This window comes from Cheilinus undulatus, linkage group 5, assembly GCF_018320785.1.
Source record: "Cheilinus undulatus linkage group 5, ASM1832078v1, whole genome shotgun sequence".
Taxonomy (NCBI): domain Eukaryota; kingdom Metazoa; phylum Chordata; class Actinopteri; order Labriformes; family Labridae; genus Cheilinus; species Cheilinus undulatus.
In genome coordinates this window covers 4,350,136-4,364,401 of record NC_054869.1, presented here as the reverse complement: position 1 = coordinate 4,364,401, position 14,266 = coordinate 4,350,136, and the positions used below count along the sequence as shown (strand labels likewise).

At 38.7% G+C, this 14,266-nt stretch overlaps 1 protein-coding gene across 1 annotated transcript in view; it reads right to left on the bottom strand.

Moving 5' to 3' along the window:
* Positions 1–2,885: 2,885 nt before the first annotated feature.
* mfsd14bb (major facilitator superfamily domain containing 14Bb) overlaps positions 2,886–14,266 on the bottom strand; it is a 37,099-nt gene continuing 25,718 nt past the window's right edge. Inside the window, exons 7-12 of the mRNA XM_041786847.1 lie at positions 12,904–13,017; positions 12,400–12,471; positions 12,157–12,269; positions 11,947–12,044; positions 11,513–11,655; positions 2,886–8,362 (exon numbers count right to left, since the gene is read on the bottom strand). Coding sequence (XP_041642781.1) covers positions 8,135–8,362; positions 11,513–11,655; positions 11,947–12,044; positions 12,157–12,269; positions 12,400–12,471; positions 12,904–13,017 — 768 coding nt within the window. The 3' untranslated portion in view covers positions 2,886–8,134. The remainder of the gene's footprint in view (positions 8,363–11,512; positions 11,656–11,946; positions 12,045–12,156; positions 12,270–12,399; positions 12,472–12,903; positions 13,018–14,266) is intronic.

Here is a 14,266-nt window from a genome sequence, read left to right as displayed (position 1 = left end):
ATGATGCACGGTGTAACTTTGTGTTTGTTGACTCTTGAATCTATTTTGTGAAATTAGTGAATTTCAGTGTTAAAGGTCAACTGTGACCTCAGAGGCTGGCTATGCACCTGATGATTGTCGGGGGTAGGGAGGCCTGAGTAGAGGCTTGTTGCAAACAATTATTTATCCAAATAATCCCCACAGTGAGTGGTGCTAATGTGATCATTTCACAGCTCCCAGTAAAGTTGGTAACCTTGCAAAGCAGATGCATTTGCCAGGATGTCATCAGGGGATCCCTTCTAAAAAGCTCCAATCCACAGTGTTTTTGCAGGACCGAAAATGGTTCTGACTACGGCTTCACGATTATGGCAAAAATCAAAATCACAGTTAATTGAACTTTTTATCTTGATTATGATTAATGAACGATTATTCCACCCCAAAACCTCAGACTCTGTTTGCTCTATAAATATTTGAAATCAAAACACACATCAGCTGAAATGAAAATGTTTCTCGCAAAAAGTCACATTTTTCCAAGAAAAAGAGAAAAAATTGAAATAATTGACATGTAAGGTTTATGTCGATTAGAGGTTCTAAATGTCAGTTTTGATTATTTTTCAAATAATTGCCCAGTTCTTGTTCTGACCAATCAGAGTTATTCGAGGAGAACAGGGCGGTAGCTGCAGGCAGGGTTTAGTTGAACTGATAACAATGGCTGCCTCCAGTGTAGCGATTAGCTCGGATGTAGTGGCAGTTTGATCAGTACATTTCATAAGGTATAGTTCACATTCATACAATGTTTAGGAAGGGCAGGACTTCTCAAAAAATTCTCAGAAGATTATTGGACAAAGGTCTGTCTGTCACATTCATGACAGGCCAATCAGAGCGACAAGACAAAATGTGGTAGAAGACATGCACAGATGTACAGTCTAGCACTGCTGTAGTGTTGGAACGATGGAGCTTGATAGTCGTTAAAATTCATGCCGAAGCCTCAGGAGATGTGCAAAAACATCTCTAAGCTTTCAGTGTGGTTCTTTGCTCTTTTTTTTTTATTAAAGAAATGTGGTCCAGTATTGATCAAACTGCTGCTATAGCTGTATCCAGGCTAATCTCTTTGCTGCTCTCTGATCTCTCTGCTTGTTCACTGGCCTGCAGTTGCCTTAAAACTGTAGTAAGTGATTCATGTTTAGTGTTGTATGCCAGCAAAAACATCACAACCTGTCAGGGTCTTGTTATTGAAGCCATCTAACAGAAAAACACACTTCTGCAATGCCTCCTCGTGCTGCACTCTCACTTGAGGAAAACCAGCAAGGGACGATGTTTCAGCCAATGAGGAGGCTAGTACTCGCAGCCAATCAAGGCTCAGGTCAGAGGGAGCGTTCCTATTGGCTGCTGTAGTAGGTGCACTTCCACCTCTCAGTTCAGTGAGAGGTTGAAACGATTTACCAGCGTTACCAGCGGCGTTTGGTCCTGTGTAGAATTTGTTCTTTGCAAGGTGAGCTGTTTTCTTACATGTAATCCGGCCATTGGTTTCAGTGGAAAAGCAGAGAAAATCACTCCACAAGAGCTTTGCCACCGTCAGTATTCGATTCAGCACACATGCACATTTGCGAGGAGGTATGTGAGAAGAGGGGCGGAGCTGCAGAGCTCAAACAGGGAGAAAAACAAGACTGGAGAGGGAGTAGAGTTGATTCTACACGCTTCTAATTGAATGTTACATACTCAAGCTTTAACTAAATCACGCCCACAGCTCCTCCCTCTTTCTCCTCAAATGATGCCGACTGGTCCAGGCATTCTGAGTGGGAAGGAGCAAACTTTGAAAGGATTGAGAATTACCCCAAGCCAAGCAGAATATTGAAAAACGGGGATACTTATTTAGACAAATCACAACTGGGACAATAAAGAAAAAGACATGGGTAAAGGTTGCAGTGGCGTTGGATGCAACCATCTCTGTGACGTTGCATCAACAAAAGGTGTGTAGTCTGTCTGTATCGTCCAGTGTGTGCATTTGGAGGATTTTAATGTTAAAAATTAGTCAAAACTGTCCTCATGTTCATGGTCATGCTGTTTTTATTGGTTTAAGGTTTGAAAATCATCCCATGTGTAGCCGGGCTTACCAACATGAAAAATCTAAATAAGTTCTACATATATGAAGTTGAGACATGAACACTTTTTACAAGCACATTCATTTTAGATTTACCATGTTTGTATGTTCGTTCTTTATTTTGTGACTCAGAAGCATGTTTGTGTGATTCTTTATGTAGGTCTGACATTTCTTTTTTTAATTTTGTAAAGAAAGTTTTTGTTAGTGTACATGTCCACTTTGACAAATAAAACCTTCTAACTGAAACAAGTGCATTTTCTTGGCTTCTAATTTAAAAAAATACATTGAGGAAGCATGAAATAAAAACAAGAGTCCATGTTTAAATGTCATACATTTCTCTTTATTATTATTATCATAGATATTATTCAAAATTATGTTCTTAACAAGATAAAGCAAACACAACATGTAGACGTCGTTCAGCGTCTCTTTGTTTGGATATAAAAACAGATATGAACATGAATGATTAGAGGCACACGTTCAGAGAAATTAAAGTGCAGAAATCAGCAAACGACCTGCATCATGAACACAGCGAGTGAGGGGAGGGGTCATATATGGAAATATAGACTGCATAAGTTATTTTAATAACTATTAACTAAGTCTACTCAGTAAACGTATTCATGTTCAGTAACAAGTGCAGACGTGGAAAAGCTTCAGTCCGTCAGACGTCATGCTGCCGTTTTCTCTGGCAGCCATGTTGTCGTTTAAAGTTTGATCTATAAGGTGGCATTAAGGTTAAAAAAAAGCTCTATCTTATGCTTTCCACCCATAAAAGTCAGATTAAAATCAGGACAAATATCAGAGCAGGTGAGGCAAAGAAGTTCCGCTTTTATTGCTGGTTAGGAAGAAGTTGGGATGGAGCATGGTACCTCTAAGAGGCGCTATGCTATCACTTATTTTAACTGTGAAAAAAAATTGGAAATATGGATATCATTCTGAGTTTGTGCCTAAAAATTTTCTAATCTAGGTTGAAAAACCTTAAAACCAAAAACCAAAGCATATTTCTCTGTTCCTGTTTTTGGACAGTCAGCCTTCACTACTTCATAGTTAGGTATTAAGTACGACATTCATAGATTATTATTTGTAAAGATTATGTTTTTGGTTTCTAAAGAGAATATGTTTCTATAGTTTCATGTTAAAACCTTGCAATAAGGAGACAAGTTAATATTTGTGGATCAGAGTTTGCAACAGTTTCACTGAAAGCTCTGCCACTGCTCTCACACACTTCCTGCTGCTGTTCAAGCTGTTTTTACACAACAACGATCTGAGCTGACAACTCAAACCTTTTATCTTATTTTTGCTGTTTACCTGAAAATGATGTTCTGGGTGCTTGAAAATGGGTTCCAGAGTGGACTCTTTTGGAAACACCACTCATGTAAACTGCTATTATGACGTTGGCTGGACTACAACAGCAATGGCAGACTGTGAGCTGTTCATGCCGTCACTTCCAGCTTTGTAGTTTGTAGTTTTTGGAGTACAAGCCCACCGCATTATCCGTCCACACCAGCAGTCATGTGTCAGCTTATTAGCAGGCTAATTATTAGCTTACTCATTGCTTATTAGTCATTACTAAGAGCTTATTAGTACCTAATTCTACAAGACCATAATCTAGTTTTCCCTTAATAACCTCCTTATCACGGCATATCAATAACAAATTAGGAAGTTGTGTCACATAGAATATAACCCTAATATGCTTTGCTAAGTATGGCCCTCATAAGGTAGTTGTACCACATGAATAGTCCTCTCCCTTAATTACTCTGAATGTGTTCAAATGTGAAATAACTTCCATGCTTGTTATTAATACGCAAGATTAAGGTCATAAAGGGAAAACTCTTAGTTAATGGCCTGTTTTCCATGTATTATGGTCATGTAGAAATAAGATTTTAATAAGCACAAAAACATGAATAAAATGCCATTAGTAAGCTACAAATTAGCATGCTAATAAGCAGCCAATTAATGGTGACACTTGTACCATTAAGTGTTACGAGATGATCTGTTCATTTTTTTGGACATTTTGATTTGTTCTTGTATATTTACAAATTTTTAAACTCAGAATTTTTAAGTTTAGTTTCTTGTTAATAAACCACTCAATCTCAAAAATTGACTCATCCTTTCTACTTCTTAACTTTTAAGATGACTCTAATACGGCGTCATGCATGTTTCCCATCATGATTTGAAAAAATAAATAAATGAAAGCACATCTTATTTTCCCAGCATCAGAGCAGACCGGTAACGTAATGAAAAGCAGAGTCTTTGGGTGCAATGGCAGGATTTCAAGTGAAAGCATTTAAAATCTCAGGTCTATAAAAAGTGCTTTTAGGCTTGAATGAAGCCACCATATAGCTAAGACAGAATTTTCATTGCTTTTTAAATAGAAACATCAAGATGAAGCTAGAGGGAATCTCTGACTTAAAACCCAAGGCTAAATTGACAACCGTCCTGTATCAGATGTAGTCATTATGCTGTGGTGGACTCTGGGATGTTACTCTGCAGGATTTCTGACTGACTATAAAAATATACTGCAGGTCCAGCTTCCTGTGTTTGACATCTTTAAGGGCGATCAGTGATGGAGAGAGAAACCAAGCAGATCCTGGTTTCTGGTCTCAGTCTAGCCCGAAAGTTTGGTTTCCAATAAGCCGACAGTCTTCTGTGGATAAAATGATAAAATGTCTTCTACTGTATGAAAGGACAAATCTGTGTTTGTAACATGATTGTGCTTCATGACGCTACACACCATCATCTTCCTCATCATCAGGACTCTCAGGTGTTTTTGTAGCCGTTACGACACGGATGCTGGATTTAAAATGGAGGAATGAGAGGAAAAAGACGATTCTGTAAGCAAACACGCGGGGAAACATGGAAACAGTAACATCTCATCTGACCTCAGCCTTTCGTCCCCGTCTTTGTCAGAGGTTTGTCTTTGCAGTAGGGACTGTAGCTTAAGCAGCTTTAAACGAGTGGTTAGGTGGATTTTAAAGGAATGCCATAGTCCGACCAGTTAAAAAAGCTAAATGTGACCAAAAACTAGAGAGAGAAAAATAAAAACATGGCACCAACGGGTTCTAGCAACCGTCTGAGTCTGAAAGTTCAAACTCATCTACGCTCTGAGGTTTAAAAATCAAAGACAGCGAGAGAATCGAGCTTCCATTGCACAGACGACTGGGAATACATCAGTAACTGGGAGCGCTTGATCTGTTCCACCTGGGTGTGCAGGTTGGATGGGAGGAGCACTTTCAGGTTGAACAGCTTGAAAAGAACCAACAAACTGAACTAATTCAAGTATTCAAAGAGAAAAGAACAGATGATAATTCTGACACTGACAGTGATCTGATGAGAGGAGCCGTTCATGGAGGGAAAAACAGATCAGCATGAAGATCTAGAAAAACTGCAGCCTTCCATCACTAGTTTAGTCTGCAACCTTCACTCTTTATCTGTCTCTGGATGTTTCTGCTTTGCCTTCATTTCATTTGGACAAAGCTTTTTGATAAATTCAGGCTCTGACATTTAACACTATGTTTGCTGCTCTGACATCCTAAATTCCCGCAGACCCTATAGGTACATGTAAGAACATTACATTTGACTTTCCCACAACTAAGTAATCATTGTTCTGTTGGATTTTTTTAGGTTAAAATGTCCTCAGAAGTTTTTGCTTACATTTCTTAAATAACCTGCTCTGAAAGTTTAAGGAGTTTTCAGGGAAATTTTGGGGAATTTGTTTGGATATTTGAAGTATTTTTGAATAATTTAGGGATGTGTTGGAGAGTTACATTAAAAGTTTTTAGGGAAATATGCTCTGAATTTTTTGGCACTTTCATTGAAATTTGTGATTTTTTTTTTCTTTAGATGTTTGGAGAAATTTGTTTCGGAATATTTAGGTGTTTTCATGGAACTTTAGGAACTGTATTTGTAAATTTCAGGGAATTCATTTGAATATTTGGGAAGATGTTCTGTCATTCTTATGGAATGTTGGGGAAAGTAAAGGTGGATTTTCGGCAATTTTATATGAAATTTCTGGGGGAATATTCTCAAGAATTTTCTGGACTTTATGGAATTTTATAGATTTTTTTTCCTGTAAATAAAATTTTCATGATATTTGGATGAAATTTTTGTTTGAATCTTTAGGCTTTTTCAAAAAGTTTGACCTAAACATTTCAGAAATATTTTGGGAAATTTGGGTTTTAATGTGATTTTGCTGCCTGGTCCATGTCACTCTCTCCCCATATTTCCTGTCCCTCTTCACCTATGCTGTCTAGAAAAGGTAGAAAGCCCGCAAAAATAGTTTTAGAAAATATATGTAGAGTTTTGTTTTCAAAATCATTAAAAACTGCAGTTACATCACTTTAAATGCAGCATGAGCTCAAGTTCAACAACCAAACAAAGGCAAGTGAAGGCTGTGAGGCTCTGTAATGTTTAAACTCTACCCTGATGAATCCACTCGGCTTTTTTGCTGCATCATATAAATAAAAAAAAGACGGTCAACAGCGTCTGCGATTATGGAATATCTAAACTCGTCATACTGATGTTTTTGTCCCTCCATGACACCGTCCAGCTCTACACAAGTTAAAAACCTAAAAGCACTTCAAACTGTTTAAAATCATTTCCTAAACAGGTATCTATCAGAGTTTGTGTTTTTTTGCTGCTCGCTCAATCCCTCTCTGGAGATCAAGATGATGTCACAGCCTGTCAGAGTCTGCACATGCTCAGTGTGAGTGACCACCATGCCAGCCGTTGTCAGAATAACAGTTATCCAGGAGGAATCTGAAGTCAGTTGTGGAGAGTTTACATAAACAGCATCATCTACAAACAACCACTGCAGGGCTTCAGATCCCATGAGCCACCTGTGGAGAGCGGCTGTGATGTCATGGTCCTCTCAGTGTGTCCATTGTGGTTAAAGGTTTCTGCAGGTTTGAGTTTTTTGAGTCAGCTGTGTGATCAGTTCAACACACCTTCAAGTCAAGTCACTGCTGGGGGTGTTTGGTCTCCTGACCTCTGCATCTCTGACGGGTGGAGTCAAGTGTATTGGAAAGGCCATCTGACTCGAGTGTTTAGGCGGCAAACAGACTGACAGCTCGGAAAACGCTCCTTTCCTGACATTTCTGGGCTGTTTTAAAGTTTCTGAAATCTGTTCATTTTTCTGTCAGACTTGTTAAAATCAAATCAGGAGAGATGGAGCTATGCTGACTCTTATCCCTGTGCACAGTCTTACCAAAAAAAAAAAAAAAAAAAAAAAAAAAAAAAAATTCAGGAAAAATTCAAAAAAGTGAAACAATCGACTGAAGAACACGATGGGAACAAAGGTTTGCTACACAACAGATAATAGCGGGTGGAATTACTGAAACTGCAGCCATCTTGGCAAACAGAAAGATTTATGATTAAAAAGTGGTGTTTAAATACAAACTGAAAAATAGTTTATATTTTGTATTTTTCCTGTTTATTATCAGTGAAAGATCAAACATGAGTGATGCTTGCAGTTCGTCTGCTTTAATGCTACACGCCTCAGTTTTTACGTTTCCTTTCTGACTCTGAATGAGACAGAGATGCTGCTTCCTGCTGCTGAGGTATGTCCCACTGAGGGTTCAAAGCCCTTTGGTTACACCTGCCCAAACACACCTGAGACAGGTGTCACAGGTAGTATTAAGTGCGGAAACAACGAGGCCAGAGTTTTGCATTAATTTCTCATGCCTAACAGCAGCAGAAGGTGCGATTAAGATCAACATTTACTAAAAAAAAGTGAGAAAATGACTATAAAGAAGCTGTTAAACTTTCTTACCCAATAATAAGAAAGCAGAAAAAAAAAGCTTTTAAAACCAAGTTGAAAGTCTGGATTTTAGTTTGTCACACACTTTGCTGCTGAATAAATGAGCTCTAACTTTATCAAAAGGATTAAAAATAATCCATCATGTGAGTAAATAAAGCTCGTCAGTGTGATCGCCGCCTACCTGACTCCTTAATCTCATCGGGGGTTGAAGAAATAAAAAATAAAAGGGGGTTTTATTTTGAAGGGGGCGGGACTAGCAAACAGGCCTCAGCGCCATGATTGGCCAAGCTGTTTGTCAGTCACAAGCTGCTGTCCTGCAGGAGCGGCTCGATGTCCTCCGTGTCGCTGGGTGACGTGGCCAGAGGGCTGCCGCTCTGAGAGTGTGTGATGGAGGATGACGATTTACAGGTGGAGCAGTTCTTGATGTCGCCCAGCTGGTGATGCTCGGGGATGAAGATGGCGACGATGAGGGCGAGTAAGACGGCGCACGCCCCGAACAGAAAGGGAGGACCAGGCACCATCAGCTTCTACAGGCAGAAACAGAGATTTAGTGATTTTATAAAGATAAAAATAAAGGAGAAATGACAGCATCCAATCACAAAAAAATCAACACAGTCAAAAACAGACTTGGTAAAAATGTTTCCATTTGCATAAAGTGAATCTCCCATCGTGTTTAATTTAAAGTCATACTTCATATTTGAAAGACTTTGACATTTATAAATCAAAAAGCCTACAGACATTTATTATTTAAATGACTGAGATGATTTGGGGCTAAGAAGAAATGTGGGAAAAAAAATATTATTTTCCGTAATTGTTACTTTTGTTTTGTTTTTATTGTTTTGATATTTGGTTTGAAATCAAGTCCTCCATTCATTCACTTTACCTGGACAAAAATAAAGAAAATTTCATGATGAACTTCTTCATAAAATACTCCACAAAATTAAAAAAGATATGAGTTTGTCCCTCAGCCATCCCGAGACAGAACCCTATGGTATTCTCTCCAGGAACTTCAGCTTCCTCCCAACACCAAAGACATGTTCATTAGGTTAACTGGTGATTTTAAATTGGCCGTAGATGTGAGTGTCAGCATGCCTAGTTGTCTGTCTCTATATACAATTGACTGGCGACCAGTCCAGGGTGTAACTCTCCTCTCACCCAATGACAGCTAGGATAGGCTCCAGACCTCCACAACCCCAAATGGGATCAGCGGAAACAGTTGGATAGATGAACAGAGAACCACAAGGTTCCCCCCAGACCCAAACTCCTTTAAACTGAAATTTGATTTAACTATGTAACACATTAGTGTGTTTCAAAATTATTGGTGAATTTGAGACAGTGTTATGATTTGAGTTATGAAGTATAGTACCAATCCTACCAGTCTTCATTTTATCAACTAAAACTATATCTGACTACAATGGCCGTCTGAGGCGGCAGATCCACGCCTAAGCAGCGCCACCAAGGAACTCACACTCCCATTGATTACTATGGTGTTCAAAATTGGAAGTGCGAGAAAAACCGAACGGGTGAGCGGATCATCACCAAAATCTAATCGATTCCCTGGAAGTTTGGTGAAGATCCGACTTTCCGTTCTCGAGTTATCTTGTACACATACAAACAAAGAAACGAACAAAGAAAGATACGGAACCCTTTACATAACCCCCTGCCGATTTCATCGGCGTGGGTAAAACTGTTTGTCGACAGCCTTTTTTTTCCATGATAAAAACTAGACTAAAACTAACAAAAATAGATTGGTGATGACTAAAACTGACAAAAAATAAGTTTAGTTTTCGTCAAGATGACTAAAACTAGACTAAAATGTAATTTAGTTTTCGTTAGACTTTAAAATCCATAATATTTCTCCACTGTGGGTAAATCTGTCAAATACAATGTAGCTGTTTCTATTCTGCCTCTCAGCTGTAGAAAGCAGGGACCCCAGGTTTGACAGGGTGCAGAGAACACACTACCAGGCATAGACATAATAGATGTATTGGGCAGTGGGCCGTACGTCAGCGCCGCCGACATTTTGCCAGAGCCATTCCTGGGCAAGACGCTTCACTCCTGTGCTGCATGGGGCTGCACTAATAGATGCACAGAAGAGACAAGATCGCTATAATAACATTTCATGGGTAAGTTAAACAGTTTTTTCATCGCATTTGGCTAAAATATCAACACATTCAGACCCAGTTTCCCTAACGTTGTTGTTAAGTGGATTAATATCTGTGGTTAAGCTAACTTTTTAACAACGTTTTGACTAATGGTTATTTTGTTTCCAGGAGAGAAGGATGACTAGATCGCTGTCAGTAAAATAAGATTCGATGTAAAACGTATCATAGAGAAAGAAGAAAGTATCCAAATAAACAATGTAAGTGTATAGATACAGATTATTATTATAAGATATATATACACTGTAATAACTTAACCATGGCATGTTGTTGTGAATATGATAATTTACTAAAGACTAAAATGTGAGGACTTTTTATGGATTAAAAATAGACTAAAATGTCTGAGTTTTTGACGACTACAACTAAAAAGGGTAGAAATGACTAAAATGTGAATAAAACTAAAAGACCTTTCATCTTAAGACTAAAATGAAAAACAGCTGCCAAAATGAACACTGTCTCCAACTCCTTTTCACTAATGTAAACTGAGATGCTAAAGAATATGCAGATGCAAGTTATTGGTTTGTTTTCATTTCTTGATGTTCACTTATTTGTATTTAATTGTTTTAAGTTGCCATTTACATGATTGAAATACAGATATCAATCAATCAGGTTTTTTTTACTGAATTTATTTTGAACAGATACATTTATAGTTTTCATAAAACAGGCTTGAATTAAAAACAAAAAAACAAAACACAACTTTGGCATTCCCCAGATTTTTTGCTGACATATATTTTCCTTGTTTGAATAAGCTTGATTTTGTTTGTATTTTTGATCCTTTTTGATATTGCTGTTTTTGGGGTAAACTGGCTGTTATTTTTTGCCTTTTATTCATTCTAAACTCAACAAAGGATTGTAAAAGAGCTAATCCAGTTATACTTATGCCCTTGTACGTGAGAATGCAACAGTGATTTTAAACATGAGACCTCCACATTAAGGTTATTTGATGCCTACAGAGAGTTTAGCTCATTAAGTCATCACCACAAATAAACAGCACTGAGTCAGGGTGATGTTGGAGCAGCAGCAAACAGACTAGGGCTATAACAAACCAACATTTAAATGGATCCAAAAGGGTCGACTGGACTTGGCCTTTTTGAAGAGAGGTGAAACATCTTCGAGATCTTTAACGAAGTCCAGTTGCTGGTCTTAGTTTGATTCATGACGACTTCACGGTTCAGAATAAACATATATTTAGATTATTGGAATTTTTCACTCCCTAATACTGATATCAGTCCCCAAAAACCCATATCGGTCGTACCCCTATCTCATCTCGAGACCTTTGACTCTCCCTCACTGTGCTGTCTCCCTAAAACATGCCAGAAAGCTTTGTAAGAATATACTGTTTGATTTGAATGCTATAAACTCTTTTCTCTTGCTCTAACAGACATTATTTATCTCCTTGTCACAAAAAACTCTGAGCACAACAAAGAGAGAGAGACTTCTGAATAAATTTACTCTGAAAATAACCAAACCTGACAGGAGCTCAGAGCTGCATGTGTCTGTGTATGGCTTAGTTACCTCTGTGTTTGGTGTGGTGCCTCCAGACACCGGCTCCATGTCGTTCAGCTCCACATGAAAGACAAAGAAGATGAAGCCGTAGAGAGCTGGACCCAACCCGTTACACAGACCTCTGATACCAGTGATCATCCCCTGGGCCACACCTGAACACACACACATATATAAACAGGGTTTAGACATGGTCAAACATATTTACATTTCATATTTTTCAAAAGTGGATCATTTATTCTCATGTCAGTTTTCACATACATGATGACATTCAGCAGGCTGTCAATAAAATCACCAGTTTGACATCTAGACCATCTGGATTTGACTTAATAGTGCTATTCATCTATCCTTTTTAGTGCTGACTAGAAATGGTGAATAAGTGTGAGTGTGTAGTTGGCTGTTCACACACATCCCTGTCAGACAGACAGACAGACAGGTGCACTGACCTTGTTGGTCCGGTGATGCACTGTGTGACACCAGAGCAGAGATAGCTGGGAATGTGATGGAGGACATGGCTGCTACTGTTCCTGCTGCCCACATCATCCTGAAGGAAAAAACATAATAAAACAGATGAAAAAGGTCAGCATAGAGAATGGACAAGAATCAAAGAAGAGAAATATGAATTTAAATATGACAGACACAGCAGGAGATCTCACCATGGTTCAGAGCCGAAGCTGTACCAGGCCAGCTGGAAGAGCTGAAAGCTCAGACCCATCAGAACCGTGTTCTTATTACCGATGGTCCTCATTAAAATACTGAGGAACAGAGTCTGGCAGACAGAGAGAGAGAGGGTCATGATCAGAGACACATATTTATCAACCTATCTTTATATTTCCCTAATATTTTAAAGTTGTACTGTCTTCCTCCAGCATCATGCTGTGAGCTAGATGTTTGTGTACCTGAGCGACTATAGAGAGGATTCCCACCATGGCGATGAAGCCAGCGATAGCTGCAGGTGAAAACTCAATCACCTGAAACAAGAGAAGGGAACATATAAAAGCAGCCAGACTCACTGAAGAAGACACCCGGCTGAAGAAGCTCAGAGAAAGTCAAACAAATTATGCAAGAAAGCACAAACGGGAATCAAAAATAAAGGCATACAACTGACTCCCTGAACCAGTGTTGATTTAGTCAGCTAAAACTACGACTAAACGTGTCTGTCGACTTCCTCTTTACCATGAAGATGAGACTAAGCCTGGCTAAAAATAAATCTTTAGTAATCTGCTGAAAAGAAAGGTATGTTTTAGCCATTAACAATAAAAAACAGGACTAAATTCTGTTTTATTTTTTCCCTTAGTTTCAGAAACTCTGACATCACTTCACTGCACATATAAACATTCATTAACAATGAAAGAGATCTGTAATTGCTGATTTGATGAGTAGAAGCGAACTGTGCGTGTTACCTGTCTCAGGTAGAGGAAGAAACTGGAGTACTGTCCGGCCTCAGGCAGGTAGGACAGGAACACTGTGACACAGATCAGCAGCACTGTGCTGTCTTTCCCCACACGGCGCAGAGACTGAACACACAAACAATCAATGATCAACACAACTCATCAACACAGCCCAATACTTCAGTTTCTACACCCTGTCTCCACTCGCCTGGAGTTTATGTTAAAATGAGATTACCAGACAGAGGTTATCTTAACTGGGAACTCAGGTTATTAAAATATAACTACAAAAACAGCCTGCTGAAAATGCACGCGCTTATTACATAAGAATCAGGTGTGCAGTACAGACTAGGGCTGAGCAATTAATTGAAAATTAGATTAAATCACAATATGGCCTGCTGCAACTTTCTAATCGCAAAAGGTGCAACATTTCTTTGAGCTGAAATTTAGTAAAAACTACCAGTTTTAAACTTTTTTTTGCAGCAGAGATGTTATGCATGCAATATCAGCAATCCTTCATGTGCCTTTTCTTTTGGATAGTCTTCAAGAAATCCTACCTACTTCATTTTTGTACTTTTTTCTTATCAAATATAAGAATGACAAAAACCCTTCAATGCAAAAATTCACATCCAACTGGCAATAAGATTTTGCACATCTCCTAATATGCTTTGGCAAAACCTTTAGCCATCGTTAAGTTCTGCCATTTACATACTATGACAAGACTAGCCAGTATAGCTGAGGTTAGCTCAGGGGCTACGCATATCTACCACCTCATTTTGTCCTTTTACTTTGATTGGCCCGTCATGAAACGTGACAGAATGTTTGTCTAATCACCTTTAGTGATTTTTTTAAAAGTCCTACTCTTCCCCCCAGTTGAATGTGAAATATATCCATAGAGTAGATTTATATAAAACAGTATGTCTGCAGCGTCAGGTTAAACTTCCTTAGCTGCTGCAAACACATGCCGCTATTGTCTTTGCCATTGTAATTGGCTCTTCAAGTCCAAGAAAGGGTGCTACAAGACATGTCTTTGCTCTCAACATGAGGTCCATCCTTACGTCTTCTTGCAGCAATAACCTGAGCCAAGTGCAAATTTGGCATGAGTTCATTAAAGTTCACGAGTTTTCTTAAAGTGCCCTCTTAAGTTTTATTCCTTGCAAAAAAAAGCAAGTATTGCAGAGTAAGCACACCGGCTTTAATCAGATAAAGAACAAACTTCTCTGTTCATTTGCTGTTGAACTGCCTGTTGGCTGCGTTCTTTCCTTCTAAAGTAGAACAGATATTTTGTCTGGTTTATGTGCTTGCAAGAGCAAGTCCAGGGGTGCAAAAGTGGAGAGCAGTGCATGTGTCAGGCAGGAATGGGAGGATATGTATAAAC